This window comes from Branchiostoma lanceolatum, chromosome 5, assembly GCF_035083965.1.
Source record: "Branchiostoma lanceolatum isolate klBraLanc5 chromosome 5, klBraLanc5.hap2, whole genome shotgun sequence".
NCBI lineage: Eukaryota > Metazoa > Chordata > Leptocardii > Amphioxiformes > Branchiostomatidae > Branchiostoma > Branchiostoma lanceolatum.
The window spans coordinates 2,343,224-2,361,781 of NC_089726.1; the positions used below are offsets into that span (position 1 = coordinate 2,343,224).

Here is an 18,558-nt window from a genome sequence, read left to right on the forward strand (position 1 = left end):
TTATAGATATATTCCCTTGTTTTTATGTTGCTCTTCACTCACCTTGAAGGCTTATGGATACTAAATCATTTTATAAAAAAATAAAGGGTGACTTTAGTTTTCAAAGTAAAGACTGAAGTAGTTACAAAGTAGGAACTTTCCTCACAACCTAGATCACCAAATTGGGTTTGTATAAAGCAAATAAGTACAATATTTGTCTGTTCCTATTGACTTGCCTTGAAAAATTTTAATCATTTTCATACATTTAAGCTGCATGGATGAAGTTTGCTGTTTACCACTTTGGAGATCTTAAATATGTCTACTCAGAGGCTGGCAGTGCTCACATCAAGAAGATACACGTGTAATTCAAATGTCTGTAGGCATGTCACAATCACAATATAGTCATATACAGTTGGAGTAAAGATAAAATACAGAATGTTTAGCATCCATGAATAGTTTCATCAGGTTGGTAAGTCATTGGATAACAAAGTTCGTAATACACAACCAAGTGTTTTACCTAAGCTAGCTAACGTTTTCGTGACTATCTGTTACCATCCTCAGGGCAATTCTGACAGGTTCTACTTCTCACTAGTACTGGAGATAGGTGTTGCTGCTGTAGTTGCTAAGAGGCAGTATTGCCCTGAGGAAGGTGACACGTACACACGGTCACCCAAACGTAAAATTTAAAAACACTTATTGGTTGTGTATAAAGAGCTTTCTTATCCATACATGTAATTCAAGTGTCTGTAGATATGGCACAATCACAACACAGTCCTATAAAGTTGGAGGAGATAAAATACAGAATGCTCATTCAAAAGATGACAGAGAACTCTTTTACAAAGAGAAAACCCTTTTTGTTTTAAATACATTGGCTGTAAAGCAGGCATTGCCTCCCGTGTTGAATAATACTAACGTAACAGAAAATACATTTGACTCTAACTCTAAGTTACCCCACAATATGGTAATTTCTGTCTGCTATGACAGATCCGTTTTCATAACGTTTTCCTACAGTACTCAACAAGAGGATTTTAAAAAATAGCAACAAAAAGTAACATATTGGCCACAACTGTAGCCTTAACAAAAGAAAAGCTTGAACTTAAAACCTGTCCTTCGATCGGAAAGGACAGGAAATTATCTACTAGTAGTAACATTTCCTTAAACCTAGGATGAAAAATCTTATGTACATGTGACATACTTCTGACAGAGAAGACCTTGCATGCCAGAGGACTTTATGACACCCAGAAATAATTTTGATTTTTTCACTCAAAAAAAGACACAAGAACTCTTAATAATTAATGGTCATATTCAGTACATACTCATATTTGAGGGGAAAATGCCAGTCAGAACAACTTGCTATGTATGCAACCTGCAAAAGTGGGCAACCCGCAAAATCTTTACATTAAGGCTGGTTAGCAACCTCCTAGGTTGTACAAGTAGCACACTGTCTGGAGCAAACTGACATGACTTTAAACTGCTTATAATATTTATACAAACTGGAATGCTACATGGGCTGACATGTACACTTGTCTAAATAAAAAAAAGGGAGTGAAAACACTTTAACATTTCATACATGCCTGACAGGAAAAATCTGTCAAACTGGACTTTACTTTCAGGCAAGTTTTACATACAACGATTCTTCCCCTTTTATATATAACCACTACCTTTGCCTACCCTTTTCTTAATACAGATATTTACGACAGTTTTCCGCACCACATCTACAGGGGACTCTCTCCTTTTCCTTCTTCCCCGCGGTTGCCTGGTCTTTGCTGGGACTGCGGTTCACAAAGGGAGTCATGGGTGAGCTGGGGGTGTCATCGTCACTGGAGTCACCTGAAAACATTCATGAACAAAAAATTAAAGACTGACTCATTTTAAGATGCAGGTTTTTTTCTGGGAAAAAAATTGCAAGCGGCGCAATGCGAGGGAGCAAATTGTTGGGGGTGGAAGGGGTGAAATTTTGCCTCCTGAGGAGCAAAATTACTGTCAGACAAGCCACAGTTAGCCACATCCCTGATCAATCTGAATGTTCTACTTGTCAGAGAATCCCAGGAGCAAGCTTAAGCTGGCTTAAATATGAGGACGTTTTTGCAGAATGCAACACAACCATGTCCATTTCACACATTACATCTTCTTGGAGGTTACAAAAAACCTCACATGTAGGGTACTTTTCAGAACTTGACATTCTGCCAGAGGTGGCACAGGATAACATCAGATACAGATTCAAGTACTGGTACAGAAATCTAGTTACGGGACTGGACCTGTACCTGACGAAAGTAACTTCAATGGTCTTCAATAGTTCAATGATGACAGAAAAGTCTACTCAGGTTACAGTCAGGTACAGTACTGGTACATTGATGTTTCCACTCTAGTAAATTTGGACGTGCACCTAAATAATTTCTGTGGCACTGACTTACGGTAAGGTAAAGGTAGTCCCATAGCTTTTTTGAGGCCGCAGCAACAGTGGGTTGCCGAGCGAGGATTCAGCACTGCTAGAGGAGGGTGCACTAACCAACAGTCTTTCTGAATTCAAAGTGCCCAGTAGGGGTGGATACCGGTTTGGCTTAATAAGGTCCAAGTCCAAGTTTAGGTCCAGAGATTTAGGTTCAGGTCCGGACCTGAACCTGATCCTGTCCAGTTGATGTTTTGTTTTATTAGAACAATATTAAGCATAGAGAATTAATACTGACACGCACGACTATAAAAGTTTCTTGGAGAAGACTTTCAAGATAAACCAGTGTTTGATATTTGAATGTTGCACTTATCTTAAATACCTTTTTTGTCAGAGGGGAGACTCAAAACAATTTTTATCAAACAAAATAGAAACATATATTTGTACTTTGTTCAGGTTTTTTTGGACTCAGGTTTTAGGCTTTCAGTTTTTTTTTACCCGGTTCTTGGATGTTATAAAGGTCCGAATCAGGTCCAGTGAACCGGTATCCACCCCTAGTGCCCAGTGTCCCTACCTTTGTACATGAGGTAGTCGAAGGTGAGTTCCTCCCCAGCTTCGATGTCCTTGTTGGAGAAGAGGGCGATGTGAGGCAGCCTGGGGTCCAGGCAGTTGATGAACACGTTGTACACTGTCATGTTGGGGTTGCACTGTGAAGGAAAAACATTATTCATTGGTAAAACTTCACTTGGTCAGTCTCATTATCAGCCCTAAATAACTAAAAAAGATGGACTCTTCATTATAATCTCTTAAGCCTTTGTGAAGTATCTTATAAGCACCAAAACCTGCTTACAAGGTCTTTTGACTTATGTATCTTAGTTAACTTAGTATGTCGATCTATAGACAAATACATCGCATGGGGCAAACATAATCTGTTTCAATGTTTGTTTCAAGTCTAGACACACACACACACACACACAAACATACACATGTACATACACTTGCACTCACACACACACACACATCTATACACGCACATACACACGCATACAATTACAAACACACACACACAGACACACTCATGAATGTACAGAGAGCTTGAAGACAAGTTGACCTTCATGTCTGTATGTACTAGTATGATTGTGTGCCAGGTGTATGTAAGTATGTTCATGACTAATAGTAATAGGTTCAACGTACAGAATGGTTGACAAAGTGGGAGATGTTGCCGTGGACCGCAGCGTCGACCGTGTACGGGGCGTCCTCATCGTTGTAGTCCAGGTCGAACAGGTAAGTGCGCCCGTTCTCATCATACACCTTCCCTCGCTCTTCAGCTTCCTCGTTCGTGATTACCTGCGGGGAAGAATTGTATTAATTTTCTGAGTCAAAATAATGCTACGAAGTACTAGGAGCCCTACAATGTTTGAAATTGCACTTTTCCAAATTTCATACAGTTGCTTGAGTAGCTGTCATTTGCAGTAAGCTTGCCTTAACTGTCTGAGTGATACCAATGTATGATTTAAGACAAGCAGGTTCTGTTAGTGTTAGACTGGAAGAGATGGCCAGTTGGTAAATGTAGGCCAGTAGGGTGTCTTCATCTTTCTCAGTCCCACTCCCAGTCATTGTTTGGAGCCCATGTTGTTTTCGCTGTTAAATCTGTCAATTCAAGTCTACAAAATACATTTTCATCAATTTCATATCATGAACTTCAGATTCTGGGAAGGATGAGGGGAATATTTTCACCCGTCCCAACAAAAACATTTCTGTGACTCTGTCCCAGGACGAAGGGACAGGTCCTGGAGACAGCCCTGGTTTAAGTACAATGTCATGTAGTATCTTACAAATTAGAATGATTAAGAATGAGAGCAAGACACACCTCTCCAACATAGGTCATGACAAAGGTGTTCTTCTTTATCTTCTGCAGCGTCTTGACGCCCCACCCACAGCCGTTAGCCGTCCTGAAGATGGCCATGTTGTGCAGCCGCCCCTTCTGGATCACCCTGTTGGAGCACTTCGCGTCGCAGCTGCAACGCTTGTTGCACTCGTAGATCGGCTTTCCCGGACGGACCCGTATTCTCCCCGTCTTCGTGTACGCGAACTTGGCACCGGTTTGGGTCGGGCAGCAGGCCTCCATGCTCTCGAAACAGTCCGTGCACGAACAGCCGACCAGGGGGTCTTCAGGTATGACCACCCCCTCCCCCGCCTTGTAGTCATTGATGTAGATGAAGTTTGTCGGGGGGCCTTCCAGGTCCACGTGGTTTTCCACCACGATCCTTCCCGGATCCGTGCACTTCCTGTTGAGGTCTTCCTGCCAGAGTAGCAGGCTCTGTTTCTGTTTGAATTTGGCGAGAGTGTCCTCAGTCAGCGGAGGAAAGAGGGGCTTAGCGACCAGAGGCATGAAGACGCTGATTTGGTGCTGGCCTTTGCGCTTCTTGTTTTTTCTGGAGAGTTTCTTCCTCTTGAGGTTGAGGTGGTACTCCCGTATGAGTTTGGAGCACTGCAGGTGTTCTTTTGGCTCCCAGGTGTTGTAGGAGGGAGGCCAGCCTTGCCACTTGATGAAGTAATAGTCCTGACCCTGAAAAAAAATGAAGCAGGGCAATGTCGTTGACCTATTGCTCCTTTATTGTCACATACTGACATAGTTTTTAATGCCTGGCCATGGTACACCAGTTTCACTTGATCATGCAGGATTTCCAGGATAATACATTTTTCAGAAAAGAAATCAACATTAACTACACAACAATTGTGGTGTTTAGGTACCAGTTACAGTGCATTTTGGGAAGATTTTCTGGACGTTCGTATGACAATGTCGTACATCACCTTTTTCCTGGGTGTGTATCGGCCACGTGCAAATACATAAAAATGCCGGACGTACATCGCGTGGGGTCAATACATACCCAGGGAAAAAGGCGACGAACGTCATTTTCTTATGTCAAGAAAATCTTCCCAGTGTGTCAAAGACGTACCACCAGAAAACTTGTCCTTGTTTGTATTGGGTCCATGACAGTTTGGCACCAGGCCTAGGACAGGTTAGCCTGGATGCCAGACCCCCAATCTCTAAAATATCTACCCACACATGATAGGTATTTTAGAGATTGGGGGTTTGGCATCCAGGCTTAGGATAGGTTAGGGTTAGACTTAGACTCAGATTACTAGTAGTTAACCCTCCTGGACCTGGTGTTGAATCATCCTGATCAACCTGGAGGTTTAACTATCCAGGTTATCTAAACATCATGGAATCTGTGTCAGTACAGAATTTGAGGGCAAGGGATGCTCTATTTTGAGCGGTGATAAAAACATATTTTTTGTGATGGGGGCGTCCCTTACCCTAAAATCATTTCACTGGGCTAAACCATTACAGTTGATGGGGGTGTGTATTTACGTCTTGAAAATGCCATTAATAACAAAATATAATTTTGGGTCATACTTTCTTGTTTATTTGTTTATTTGTTTATTAAAATTTACCACATATGTGGAAGGGGTGAGAGAACAGGCATGATGCCTTTTCTAGCCCCCACCCCACAGAAATATTTACATCAGGTATAACAAACATTTAAACCTATACAATTATACAATTACATAAGCAATAGCTTAACGTACTCAGCCATATCGCACAATACTACACAACAACTTAGTTAAAACATGACTAAAATTTAAACACATCGCACTTCATCCGAGAGGCACTATCACTAACTACCGCGGTCTTAACGCCAGACATGTCGCACATCTGCAGGCAGATGTCCATGTGCAGAGGTTGTCAGTTACAAAATGCTCTCTAAACCTGTCTGAAAATGACGTGATAAGCAGCCGTTTGAATGACAAGAGTTCTGACTGTTGTGAGGCCAACATCCCCATGTTTCTAACTGAGACACCGAGGTTGTTCCATTCGGTAACAAGGCGGGGCATGTAGGACGACGCAAATGAAAAATTCTTGCTTGTTGGATGAAAAGGTTAGCAAACGTATTCAAATTGCAACAGTATTATAACTGTACACAAGGCAGCTCTTTTGACATGTTCTCGTTTGACAAATATTATCCTAACAGATAAAATTATGAACTAAAATTGGGGGAAAGTTTGAAAAAACCTACCGCTCGGCGCTTGTAGTCAAGGATCTCTTCCACCTCGAACTCCTCGTCCAAGACGCGCCGTTTCTTGAGCATGGCCGTCTTGGGCAGCTTGGCGTTGTTATTCCCGGCGGGAGCTGAACTTGCAGACGTCGCGGTGAGACTGACAGACGAAGCGGAGGAGGGGCTGGGGGTGTCCAGCACGGTGATGCAGTCTATGTTCGGCATCTCGGGGAAAATAACGTCCATTTTCATGCCGAGTTTCCTCATATCCACAGCCAGTTCGGTCCAGGTGGGCCCCGCGTAGTCGTTGAAGCTGAGTTCTTCCTTGTCGCAGAGTTTTCGGAGCTGCTCCCGGCTCAGGAGACACGGGATCTTGCAGGCAGGGAATGAATCGGGCGCCGCGGCCGCCATCTTTTCTGGCGGCAGGTCGGGCGGAATTTTCAAATTTCCAATGTCGTCCATCGTCTATTTTCCCGCCGCCAGCGCGAAGTTTGCCTCAGAAGTCCCAAATACAGGCGATTTTCCTGTTCCCGGACATGTAACGAGTCTGTAGGACAAATATTTACGATCAACAGCGATTAAAACACATCAAAATCGGTAAAATTAGCGCCTCTTAGGTCCTACCACTACTCGTCGCGCCGCCATATTGCGTCCTCCTGATTGGACGATGAGGATCACATGACGACCAGGGCGCCAAACTCTAATTTGTAAGGTGAAGACAGCTTCAAGCAGACGTTGTGTGGGTTATTAGTAACGTTATATGCCTCCGGCAAGGAACAACGTAGCAGTTTTACGGTACCTCTTCTTGTACAGTTTGTGTGTGATCAAAGTAAAAGCTGTGGGTTGATTTTTTAATGATATTTGATACAGTATATGTTTCATTCATTCATTCATTGACGTAATGTTTAACTGAAGAGACAGTTTACGCTGTGGGTCACCTAGTGAGTTTTGTCGGAACTGCAGTTGTTTGTTTTGCATTGTGTTGTTATGTTGTAGCTTAATTGTGAACACGATACCGCCATAATTGTGTCGGGTATAGTTAGAGTTGGTAACTATCGGGAATTACTGAGAAAAAACAAACAAACAAACAAACATAAAGTTGTAGTAAACAGATTTGTACCCTAGGAAGGTAGAGCTTTATGTATCAAAGCCATGTTGATTTGATTATGTGGATGACATCCTCTGGGAACCCCAAAACTGATGCGAGCGATAGGGGTCATGCTTTAAGGAGGGTGCGTTTGGCCAAAAAAGGTTGTCTTCCTTATGAAATCTACGTGTTTGGGAAGGATGAAAAAATAATAATACGCACAGAGTATGCTATACCGAATGATATATTCATCATTTTTGTTCTTTCATATCTTATTTGACTTTGAATTGACTTTGGCATTCTACGACATATTTGTATCCGTTTTCCGAAATATTCAGTTTGTTTTGCAATATACAGCATATATTTTCTCAGTTTGCAGATGGTTTGTATATAACTTTATTGTGCAAAAATTGTACAAGGGACAAAGTATGGCCTTGTACGTATACATAACTACAGTTCTATATATCTAAGGGCTAATCTGCCTAACATAAGAGTGTATAGTATGGGTTTCGAATGGGTTCTTACAATCATTGGAGGAATTTCTATCGTCTAGGCATTCTTTAACATATTTTCCTATGTATACCATGCTGGAGTTGTCACATGTCAATATGTACTTAAGTTTGCTCATTGAAATAAATCCTGGTATATGAGATGATAGCCTTGTGTACAGTCAATTACGTATATCAAAATATTTAGGATATGGTTTACAGTATGGCCGAAAACCTTTTTTTGGGAAACGGACGAAATTTGTCATCCATGTAATTGAACCAGCATGGCTTAACGCAATAACTAGTGCGTATCTTAAGGTGATCAACTTGCTAAACGAATAAATCTCACATTTTCTCTTGATGACTTCACTTTAATGACACATATTACGCTCTGCAATTAGCAAAATTAGAATTAGTGCCCACCCCCTTGAAATTGAGAAAGGGCGGTACAAGAACTTACCTGTGTGCCAAAGAACTTGTAAATACTGCATGTCAAACAAGGTGGAAGACGAAATACATTTAATGTCAAGTTGTCCATTCTACGACAACGAAAGAAATGAGCTGTTTAAAGAGGCCACCATATTTCATCCTAATTTCTCCACGTTTTCAGACGAAAAGAAAACTACTCTCCTCTTAACATCACAAAACCCACATATCACAGAAAAAGTGGGATCATTCGTCTTCCACAGTCTCGGAAAAAGAAGTCGAACTCAATAAGTTAGAACTTAGTGGCAGTAGTTAAGACTAGAGTAGACATTTGTTATACTGTTCATTATTGTCTGTCCGTCCACTCCGTGTTACATGTACATGTACTTGCAATTAGCCTACGGGCAGGAATTTGCAATAAAACTTGTCATAATAGCATTAAATACTAGTAATCAGAAATGGCTGATTTCTTTCCGTAACAGAAGCGTTATGTAAACAGTTAACGTTGACAGCGGTATCCAAAGGCCGGTAGGGTCCAAACGCCGGTAAGGTTTAAAAATCGTTGATGCGAAGATGCATATGTGCCTGTACATAATAAGTACATCTAGTTACGGACCAAGTCTTGTTAACTTAATAACTGCAAAGTCGGAGATTGTGTCGAGGTTGGTAAGCCCAACGGATGAAATTGAAAAATGTGCACGACTTTGACGCCTTCCGTGCAGGTTGATAAGCGAACTTGCCGAAAACATGGCCCTCTAAATTAGACATCGTGAAATACGACAGGAGAAAGGATACCGCCACATTTTAGGAAGAATATAAAAGCAGATGTATCTTTATGATCACATAAGCTTTATTCACATTTTTTCCTTCTGCGTGCCTTTACTACTTCTTTATCTTTTGCAAATGCACATGCTTATGAGAACACCAGCGCACAGACTGATGAACACCATAAGGTTTGCGGATTCAGTTGTTCCACTGGAGCCGACATCTTCTCCCATCATCCTCGGTACAGCCTCGTTCCAAAACTTCATCCGGGTCCCTCTCAGGGCTACGTCAGCAGATGACGTCATGTCAAGCCGGAGGTAGTCTTTGGACGACGGCATGTAGCCTGGCCAGCTCACCAGACTGCGCTTGCGCGGTGATCCCACCTGGTTGTTAGGATCTCTGTGGAAACTGATTCAAGGTCACATTCCTGTCTCGTCTGAAAATCTTTAAACATTAAAAAGTCATAAACTGACAAACTTCATATGCCGTCATTCATCCTTAGAATTATTTCATAGTCTAAAAAACAACTTCTGACTCTTCCAAGATTAACAAGATTGCAGTTACTTTAAACGACACAAACTACCGTCAGTGATTATCAAACTAACAGAAATCAATTCATGGCCATCTTTGCCAAACAAGATGGCGGAATTAGAATTGGTAACTCGCCCGTTCACTACAAAGCAAGCCTTGATGAGCAGCAATGACACAAGCTTAGCTAACTTAATCCAAATAAAATTTTGGTCAAGGTCGTATTTAACGTTACAAAACAAGATGGCGAAATTAGAATCAGTAACTCACCCGTTCGCTACATAGTCAGAACAAGGGGAACATTAATATTCAAGACCATAGTTACAAAACAAGATGGCGGAATCAGAATCTGTATCTCACCGGTTAGCTTTGAAGTGAGAAGAAGAAACAACGACACCGAAACTAATTTAACTCAGTGCTAATCTAATAGAAATTCAGTCAAGGTCATCTTTACAAAACAAGATGGCGGAATCAGATTGAGTAACTGACCCGTTCGCTGCAAAGTTTGTCCAGTACGCCATGATGTCCAGGCAGAGCTGTCTCTCCCGGTCCGAGAAGGCGTACTTCCAGGACGTGTTGTTGTTGTTGTTGTTGTTGTTGTTGTCCCGCAGGAACAGCAACCCCAGCACGTAGAACACCTCGTCACTGTGGTCCGCCTGCACGTAGGCCGGCTTGAAGGAGAAGGCCGAGGAACGGTGCTGGAACTCGTACTGGAACACTCGGACGGGCTTGGCTGGGAGAGGAGATGGAAAAGCGTTTGGAGACGATGGTTGAGGTTTTGATGCGCGCTATTCCGCACGCACAGCGCACACAGACACACACATCATACAAACACACACACACACACACACACATGCATACACACGCACTGATACCGACACACACACACACACACACACACACACACACACACACACTCATACATACACACACATCATACAAACACACACACATACATACATACACACACACACACGCACTACACACACACACACACAGACACGCACGCACACACACATACACACACACACAAACACACACACACACACACACACACACACGCAAATACATGTGTATTTCAATTATACCTGATTGGGACTGTGCCATCAGTGCCGTGGGGGCCGCAAAATACATGTCTGTCAGGAACTGGAGGTACTGGTCACGGATGACCCCGGGGTCGTCTGGTCCGGATCCGGCCGGGTCCAGGTACTGGTCAGTCACCGGCTGGACAATCGCGCTGACATCACCGGTCTGTGGACAGGATTTGGAGCGGATCTCAGTAACTTCCTTGTAGCTCATTACCGGCAAAAGCGGTACACGCTCCTTCTCATAAACTACACATTTTGTTATTTCCGTTACCGTTAGAAATAATACGTTCCTGACATTAAGATATGCCACATATAAGCTGCCAAACTACCGTTTTTAAAAGCTAGAAAAGTTGAAAGTCGTCATAAAAACGACAGTTTGGCACCTTATATGTGGCATATCCTAATGTTATGAACGTCTTACTTCAAACGGTAACGGAAGTTACAAAATGTGTACATTTAAATGAGAACGAGCGTACAACCGAAGAAGATAATGTAATTTCATGCGATATAACAGTTACGGATAGGTTAAGTTATTACTTTCGCCGAGACGGTTATGTTTTTGGTACCGTTTTGTTTATGGTTTAGCAGCGTAAATCAATGAGCTATGGATGGGCTGTCATGACATTAAGTATGTGGTTAGGTCCTATTGAAAAAAAAAACGATCAGATTTTGGGTCTCATTCGTACTGTAACAGGTTTTCTTATCTCGTATTGAAAGTGCATAATTCATGTTATGCTTATGCTTTCAAACCGGCGCACAGCCTGGCAGTTTGCGGGAACAAAAAGTATGGTATGAATGACAGCAAAACACCCCAAACGTTCTAAAAGCAGTTATGAGTGCAATTGGTGTGTATTTATTGATATAAACTTTTATTTTTCGTTTCCGCAAGCAGCCCGGCCGGGCCCCGGTTTGGAAATGTGCCCATAGAATTACCGGGAATATCCCCTGGATCCAGGCGAGGTCTCCCGGCAGGACGTCCCGAAACACGGTCCTGTTCATCCCGTTCTCATTCACGTACGATCTGGGGAGCGACAGAAGCCAGCCCCACTCGTCGCTGTTCGTCCCCAGGAGGTAGTCCACGCTGTTCTGCTGCTGCTTCTGAAGGATGTTCTGATGACGAAAAATACAGTGAGAAATCCGATTAATGACCTTTTTTGCACGCTTCTATCAAAAGAGCTATATACATGCAGTGTTTGTTTTACAAATAAAAACAATACGCCCGGAAGACGTCCTTAAACTAGAGTCAATTCCTGAAATGAACAGTAAAAACACTCTATTGAGGTTCAAGGCAATGTTACCCAAACCAAAGAAGCTCCTTTCCCAGGGTGTGTCCGTCAGGAAGTGTCCGTCTACAACAGGTGTCAGGATGTCTATCCCCTCCGCATTTTGAAGTTCTGCCCCGGGTTTTCTGTAAAGATTTGATTCTGTAAAGTCAAATTGGTTTAATCCTGCTAGATACATGTGGTTGGTGCTACATTTATCAGAGTTGATTTGTTTTCATGTTGACTGTTGTACATCTTTGTGGTTTTATAATGAAATGTATACGTGAAATATATAAAAAGATTTGAAAGAAGTGGACACAGGCAGATGAGAATGAGAAATCATGTATACAACCCTCCCTCCCTCCCTCCCTCCCTCCCTCCCTCCCTCCCTCCCTCCCTCCCTCCCTCCCTCCCTCCCTCCCTCCCTCCCTCCCTCCCTCCCTCCCTCCCTCCCTCCCTCCCTCCCTCCCTCCCTCCCTCCCTCCCTCCCTCCCTCCCTCCCTCCCTCCCTCCCTCCCTCCCTCCCTCCCTCCCTCCCTCCCTCCCTCCCTCCCTCCCTCCCTCCCTCCCTCCCTCCCTCCCTTCCTTCAATCTTTCATTCCAACAATGATCAGTACCCTCGCAGACAGGCCATCATGGTCTCGTATCCCTCCGAGCTGCAGCCGACGGCCCGAGCCAGCGCCTCGGCAGCGGCGATGTCCCCCCTCCGCAGGGTGGGCGCGACCGCTACGCCGCTCTCGGAGATGGCGCGGTGGAACAGTCCCGTTGCCAGGGGCGACATGACGAGGCAGGAGACGCTTGACGCTCCCGCCGTCTGCCCGAATATGGTGACCCGGCTTCGGTCCCCTCCGAAGTTACGGATGTTGCCCTGCACCCACTCCAGCGCTTTCACCTGAGAAAAAACAGCGAAGAATAAAAATGTATATGTCCTGATCATTCATATATACAGCTACTTTCCAACATAACATAAAAACCTCCGAATTTTCAGCCATCCTTACTGTAGGATCCTGTAGCCTTCGTCAGGTTTGAAATCCTGACCAATTCATGACGTCATATGCCTTAGGTCACGTGCCCTAACCAACTTGTCATTCTTACCTGATATCACTATCATATAAATACAATGTTACATGTATTAACAATCATTAAAAATCAATCTTGTAATCCAATTTAAATCAAAAGTAAGTCAAATACAAAACCTGATCCAGGAGGCCGAAGTTCCCCGGCGCGTCCTCGTCCCTGGTGGGCAGGAAGCCCAGCGCGCCCAGCCGGTAGTTGATGGTGACCAGGACCACGTTGTTGTGGGCTGCAAACGCCTCGCCCGGCCAGATGAGGGAACTGCCCTTGGTCAGGCCTCCGCCATGGATCCACACCATCACCTGCGGTGGGGTAGGTGGACGGCTGTCTATAATCTACGTTATGTCACACCTGGGCCGCGAAAACGTTCGATACGGGTGTTCCGCATCGTCTGATAATTTTCCGTATCACACGGGTTCTACTTCTATCACATGGGCATCCAAAGAATGTTTAGAATGCATTTCGAGTGCGCCGAGTGCGCCGCTGTCGAAAATTCGACTATTGGATACGGTCGTTGGAATTGCGGCTGTTACAATTTTTTGATCGAGGACATAATCTTTTTTCCACTTAAGGCGCATTTCACATTGAAATTTCATTTCACGGCTGAGTATAAATAAAATACAACACGGTGTAGTTCGCATCACCCTCGGTCCCAGCCCTCCCGCGGGTCGGATCGCCCTACGGTCTACGGCCGTCGGGCAATCCTACCTGCGGTCGGGCTGGCACCTCGGGTCATACGGAATACCCCGTGTTCTTTTCTATATGTATTGCACGGGCTTCGAAGTTGTGCCACTCGGGTTTCTATCTAATGATTCGAACACCACTGAATTTGGACACCGATGTAAAATGTAAGAGTCATAAACAAGAGTGATTCCGTCGCTTTGTGCCACTTTGCCGATTGCGATTTTTTTTTTCAAATCATCAAAAAATTCACAATAGAATATCAGGCGACAAATTGGCGCCGATTGGTGCCACTTTGCGAGTGGCTTACGCAATCCAAAACTATCGTGCAAGGAAACGCCCAGGGAAGCAGAAAGACGGGCAGGCAACGGGAAAGATGGGAGGATAACATCAGAAGATGGACAGGCATGGCACTAAGAGAAACATCACGAAAAAACGAGAAAAAGAGAGAGGGAGAGTGTGCACTGTATACACTGTCACTAACAAGCATTGGGCAAATATCACCAAACGAATAATTGCAAGCTGATATGCAACATGATACTGTAAATGCAGAAATGTTCGCGGTGGTTTTATGTTCGCGGTTTTCGTGGTGACGTTTCACCGCGAACTTAAAACCACCGCGAACATTTGTGTCTAATACTGTAGCAGTATGTGACTGTAGCGCAACCGCGAACTTAAAGCTACCGCAAACACTCAATTTTCGCCTGAGCCTAAAACCATGCGAACCATGCATTAACAGTATTGAAAATGAAAGAAAGTGGAAGAAGAGAGTCGATCCCTGTCATATGCTAGGGTCACATTTCCAAGCCGGGGCCCGGCCGGGCTGTTTGAGAAAACAAAGAATAAAAGATGCATATCAAGAATATACATAACGTATGGTAAGTAATATTTTTTCAAAAGTTTTGTGTGTTTTGTTGTCTTTCATATCATAGTTTTCGTTCCAGCAAGCTACCCGGCCGGGCACCAGTTTGGAAATGTGCCCCCTGCCATACCGGTATTCCAGCGGTGCTGCTGATGTTATGAGAGAACACGTTCAGACTGAGGCAGTCCTCGCTCTGGTACGTCATCAGGGGGTAAGCGAAGTCCCCGTACACCGGCGGGTAGTACGCGGTGCTGTTCCGCTGCGGACACTGGCGCCCGAACACGGTCGCATCGCGGACTCCGCTCCAGGGGCGGGGGTCTGCTGGCGGTCGGAACCTAAGAGGGGCAGGGGAAGTGTTGGATGGTAAAGCTGAACGACTAAATTTTTTCGTGTTGAGATGGACTGCGTTTTTAGCGGTTTTGTTCCATAAAATATGATTTTTTTTCTCCGTGGGACTGATCGAACCAAGGAACCTAGGACACATTTTTATCTAAGTTTGTTTGCTGACGATAGATTTTAATACTTATCAAGTAACGGACTTTGAATCAATCTAAGTTCAATGCTTCCAAAAGTGGGGCCAGCTTTGGATTGAATTTTCCATCTTCAAAGCTACCAGACCTGAGTGTAAAAAAAAAATGCAGTACCTGAGGTCCCCGACAGGCGGGGCGGCGTAAGGAATCCCCTTGAAGACGTACAGCCGATCGTACACAGGGTCTCCTACCGCAGTGTCGGTCTGCAGCTCGTACCCTCTGACGTCACCATACTGGGTGGATACCTGGACACAACCTGGGCAGGGCAACGTCATAAAACTGAAATCGGATACCCTGACCTCTGTATCTCATGTCTGCTAGCCCTACAGCTACTCACCCATTCGACGCCTTGTAAACATCCGCAGATGTTGTCTAATAATGTCAGGCTGTCGCAATGATGGCGGTGTATTCAACTATAATAATAATGATGATGATGATGACGATGATGATGATGATGATGGTTTATTGGTCAGAAATTACCCGTGCAATGGCAGCCAGTGCTAAATTACTGCAGGGTTTACAATCACATAATACACAACAGATACGTGTTTGCTCCACACTTGCACTTTGTTGAACTATCGCAAGGGTCTAGGCGGGCGCCAGCACGTGACCTTAATACGACTTCCCCCAACCGAAGTCAGGTACCCATTCACACCTGGGTGGAGTGAGGAAAGTCGTGTAAAGTGCCTTTCTCAAGGGCACAACATCGGGTCATATCGGAGTTACTAAATAATGATACCAGCAGGACATATCGCATTGTCAGAACCTTCTTTTAAGAGAGCTACACGATGAACTTGCAGTACTCTAATAAAAGTATTCAATCGATTGTCGTCGACCCGCTCAAGAATATCGCTGATAGATATTTCTAAGGACTATTGATTAATCAAACCCTGGGATATTCGCAGTCACCCGGACTTGGTTGCCTATATATGGCCTACGTCGGTCAGTATTGACCATGTTAAAATCCTAATTCACAACAGCCCTACAGCATCGACTATGGCTAAACAGCCCTATACGAGAATGGCAGTCTCTGCCACAAAAATCACATCTGTAAGCGGACTCAGTTCTGTTGCCTAGCGACGCGATAAGACCCCCTTCAATTGCCAACGGTTTATCTCTGACAGGGACATGTTCTGAGTGAGACGGTGGTAGGATTTGACTGTTCTGAACGCAGAAGCTTTTCACCATCTAGCCGTAAAGATTACATGGTGAATGTTTGCTGCTAAGGTACTGCCAAGAAAATTGTGTGCACATGTTGTCAGTACGAATAGCGAGATTCCTCACACCTGTTTAATATCCCTACCAACGACCTATGGTAACGTTAGCTGTTGTTACATGAGCCTCGACAGCAACAAATGGGCCAGCGGCTGAGCGCAAAGGTCACTCCCCAGATAAAACACTGCGTACCGTGAGAACAGCGGATTTTTGAGGCTGTTTAGGGCATCTAAGATTAAAGTGCTTCTGTTTAGTACATGTATATATAGAATACAACACGGGGTATTCCGTATCACCCGAGGTTCCAGCCCGACCGCGGGTCGGATCGCCCGACGGCCGTAGGCCGGAGGGCGATCCGACCCGCGGGAGGGCTGGGACCGAGGGTGATGCGGAGTACAACGTGTTGTATTTTATTTATGTCATACCTTGGTCATACCCACCCAAGAAAACATACATTTCAATGCGGAATGCGCCAGAAGTTGAGGGAGTTTTTTGTCCTCGAACGAGAAACTGTAGCAACATTGATTCCAATCTCCGAATCCGGTATTCGAGTTTCCGACGGCCGCACAACCGGCGCGCTCGAAATGCGTTCGAAATATTCTATGGAAGCCTGTGTGATAACACTTCCGAACCCTATGTGATCCGGATAGTTATCACACGGTCCGGAACACCCGTATCAGGCCCAGGCATGACATAAATGGCCAGTACAACTGCCACACACCAGCTTTTCGGGCACTCAGCACGGCAGCAGCTAATCATAGATCATCATAATACCGGCACTGAACGACCTGCCACGTCTAACCTTTGCACGTCTGACTGCAAACATTGTTTAAAGTTATCTATTGAGGAGCTATCTACTGCACAAAGGCTTGATGAATATGACCACTAGGGACGTCGTTCTCAGACCGTAGTGAAACATCTGAGAGCCCTGCACGGTGTTAGAATCTGACAAACAGATACAATAGTTACCTGCGACCCGGATGCTGAGTGCTGAAGCCGCTATGGTGGTTAGAAGGACGTAAAGACTACGTGTTCCTAAGCTCGCCATTGGGTCTACCCTGAGACGAAAAGAGCCGAAGGAATGGGGTCAGGGACCAGTAAACAACAGATAGTCCTATCTGTTGTAAACGTATCGGGCGGTGAAGGCATGAAAAACAATACCTTCAAAACCCATTTACTTATATTTAAAACCTCAAGTCTTTACCCAACGGCAAAGCTGAATTTGACAAGTTTGTTTGGGTACAGAATGTATGAGTTCAACTCCGGCATTGTAATAGAATTACCGCCAAAAGATTGAAATGACCGCAGGATTTCACCCCCTGTCCTAATGGGTCAGTCCAACCAATGAGAAGGCAGGGTCATTTCATTTAGGGATCAATTACAGGTCAAAACATGACAAAGGTAAAATATCAGCCATATTTCAAAACTATACATTCTTTTGTCCTCCCTAGATCCTAAAAACTGGACATTTCTGAGCAAAATGTATCGTGGTTCATGACTGTAAAAAAAAGGAAAACCAAAGTATATTGGACCCCTGGGAAGAACGGACATGTATATGTATATGTACTGGCCGACAGGGCCTTCCAAGGAAAATAAAGGTTTACTACTACTACTACTACATTATGTGTATCATTTGAAGGTGTTGATATATTCGTTAAGATTTACAATTTAACACATCTATTGCAGTCGAGTGCAGCAGCGCAACTCGGCCAAAGACCCTGTTCATGTTTAATTTCAAAACACAAGTGAAGGAACAACAGTGCGAGTAACGATGTAATTATGTATCGTGCAGTATCATGAGTATCACGGACACAAGCAATCATTGATAAATCGCGCTGTTCTTACATGAAAACATTCGATCAGTGGCGTCGCGGTGACGTCATCGCTCGCACAGAACATGTTTCCTTATATGGGCAATATGGAGCTTTCGGTGGCCATAAAGGAATGAGATCAGTCTCACTACAGTACCTGCCTTAATCATAAAATTACTTAATCCCTCTAAAAGATCTATCTAAAGAAAGTCAATGATATGAATGTAAAATGTATTTTCAGACCTGCGCGTGCACGAAAAGGTGAAGGTATTTTCAGTCAGACTCATCGTCTCGACGGTTGGCATATCACGG

At 44.1% G+C, this 18,558-nt stretch overlaps 3 protein-coding genes across 3 annotated transcripts; all 3 read right to left on the reverse strand.

Moving 5' to 3' along the window:
* Nucleotides 1-811: 811 nt before the first annotated feature.
* LOC136434381 (histone-lysine N-methyltransferase SUV39H2-like) lies at nucleotides 812-7,104 on the reverse strand. The gene is made up of 5 exons (XM_066427171.1): nucleotides 6,451-7,104; nucleotides 4,239-4,937; nucleotides 3,563-3,715; nucleotides 2,943-3,075; nucleotides 812-1,809 (listed from the first exon to the last, which is right to left on the reverse strand). The coding sequence occupies exons 1-5, from the start codon at nucleotides 6,889-6,891 to the stop codon at nucleotides 1,658-1,660; spliced, it is 1,578 nt and encodes a 525-aa protein (XP_066283268.1). The 5' UTR covers nucleotides 6,892-7,104; the 3' UTR covers nucleotides 812-1,657.
* A 1,760-nt stretch (nucleotides 7,105-8,864) lies between these two features.
* On the reverse strand, nucleotides 8,865-11,048 carry LOC136434376 (pyrethroid hydrolase Ces2e-like). The gene is made up of 3 exons (XM_066427164.1): nucleotides 10,812-11,048; nucleotides 10,213-10,456; nucleotides 8,865-9,594 (listed from the first exon to the last, which is right to left on the reverse strand). Exons 1-3 carry the CDS (start codon nucleotides 11,020-11,022, stop codon nucleotides 9,321-9,323), a joined length of 729 nt encoding a protein of 242 aa, XP_066283261.1. The 5' UTR covers nucleotides 11,023-11,048; the 3' UTR covers nucleotides 8,865-9,320.
* A 379-nt stretch (nucleotides 11,049-11,427) lies between these two features.
* On the reverse strand, nucleotides 11,428-17,742 carry LOC136434687 (fatty acyl-CoA hydrolase precursor, medium chain-like). Its single transcript, XM_066427671.1, has 8 exons — nucleotides 17,405-17,742; nucleotides 15,335-15,476; nucleotides 14,821-15,025; nucleotides 13,270-13,449; nucleotides 12,691-12,965; nucleotides 12,084-12,219; nucleotides 11,745-11,921; nucleotides 11,428-11,454 (listed from the first exon to the last, which is right to left on the reverse strand). Exons 1-8 carry the CDS (start codon nucleotides 17,481-17,483, stop codon nucleotides 11,428-11,430), a joined length of 1,221 nt encoding a protein of 406 aa, XP_066283768.1. The 5' UTR covers nucleotides 17,484-17,742.
* Between the last annotated feature and the right edge of the window lie 816 nt (nucleotides 17,743-18,558).

Coding starts and splice junctions, on each gene's coding strand:
- LOC136434381 (XM_066427171.1), bottom strand. CDS start 6,891: ATGGACGACATTGGAAATTTGAAAATTCCGCCCGACCTGCCGCCAGAA. Junction 3,716..4,238: donor TCATGACCTATGTTGGAGAG/GTGTGTCTTGCT, acceptor TCTTCCCCGCAG/GTAATCACGAACGAGGAAGC. Junction 1,810..2,942: donor CGACTACCTCATGTACAAAG/GTAGGGACACTG, acceptor GAATGTTTTCAG/GTGACTCCAGTGACGATGAC.
- LOC136434687 (XM_066427671.1), bottom strand. CDS start 17,483: ATGGCGAGCTTAGGAACACGTAGTCTTTACGTCCTTCTAACCACCATA. Junction 11,922..12,083: donor TTGCCTTGAACCTCAATAGA/GTGTTTTTACTG, acceptor TTTCGTCATCAG/AACATCCTTCAGAAGCAGCA. Junction 11,455..11,744: donor GGATCCAGGGGATATTCCCG/GTAATTCTATGG, acceptor TTTTTTCAATAG/GACCTAACCACATACTTAAT.
- LOC136434376 (XM_066427164.1), bottom strand. CDS start 11,022: ATGAGCTACAAGGAAGTTACTGAGATCCGCTCCAAATCCTGTCCACAG. Junction 10,457..10,811: donor GATGGCACAGTCCCAATCAG/GTATAATTGAAA, acceptor CTCCTCTCCCAG/CCAAGCCCGTCCGAGTGTTC. Junction 9,595..10,212: donor ACAAACTTTGCAGCGAACGG/GTCAGTTACTCA, acceptor CAGTTTCCACAG/AGATCCTAACAACCAGGTGG.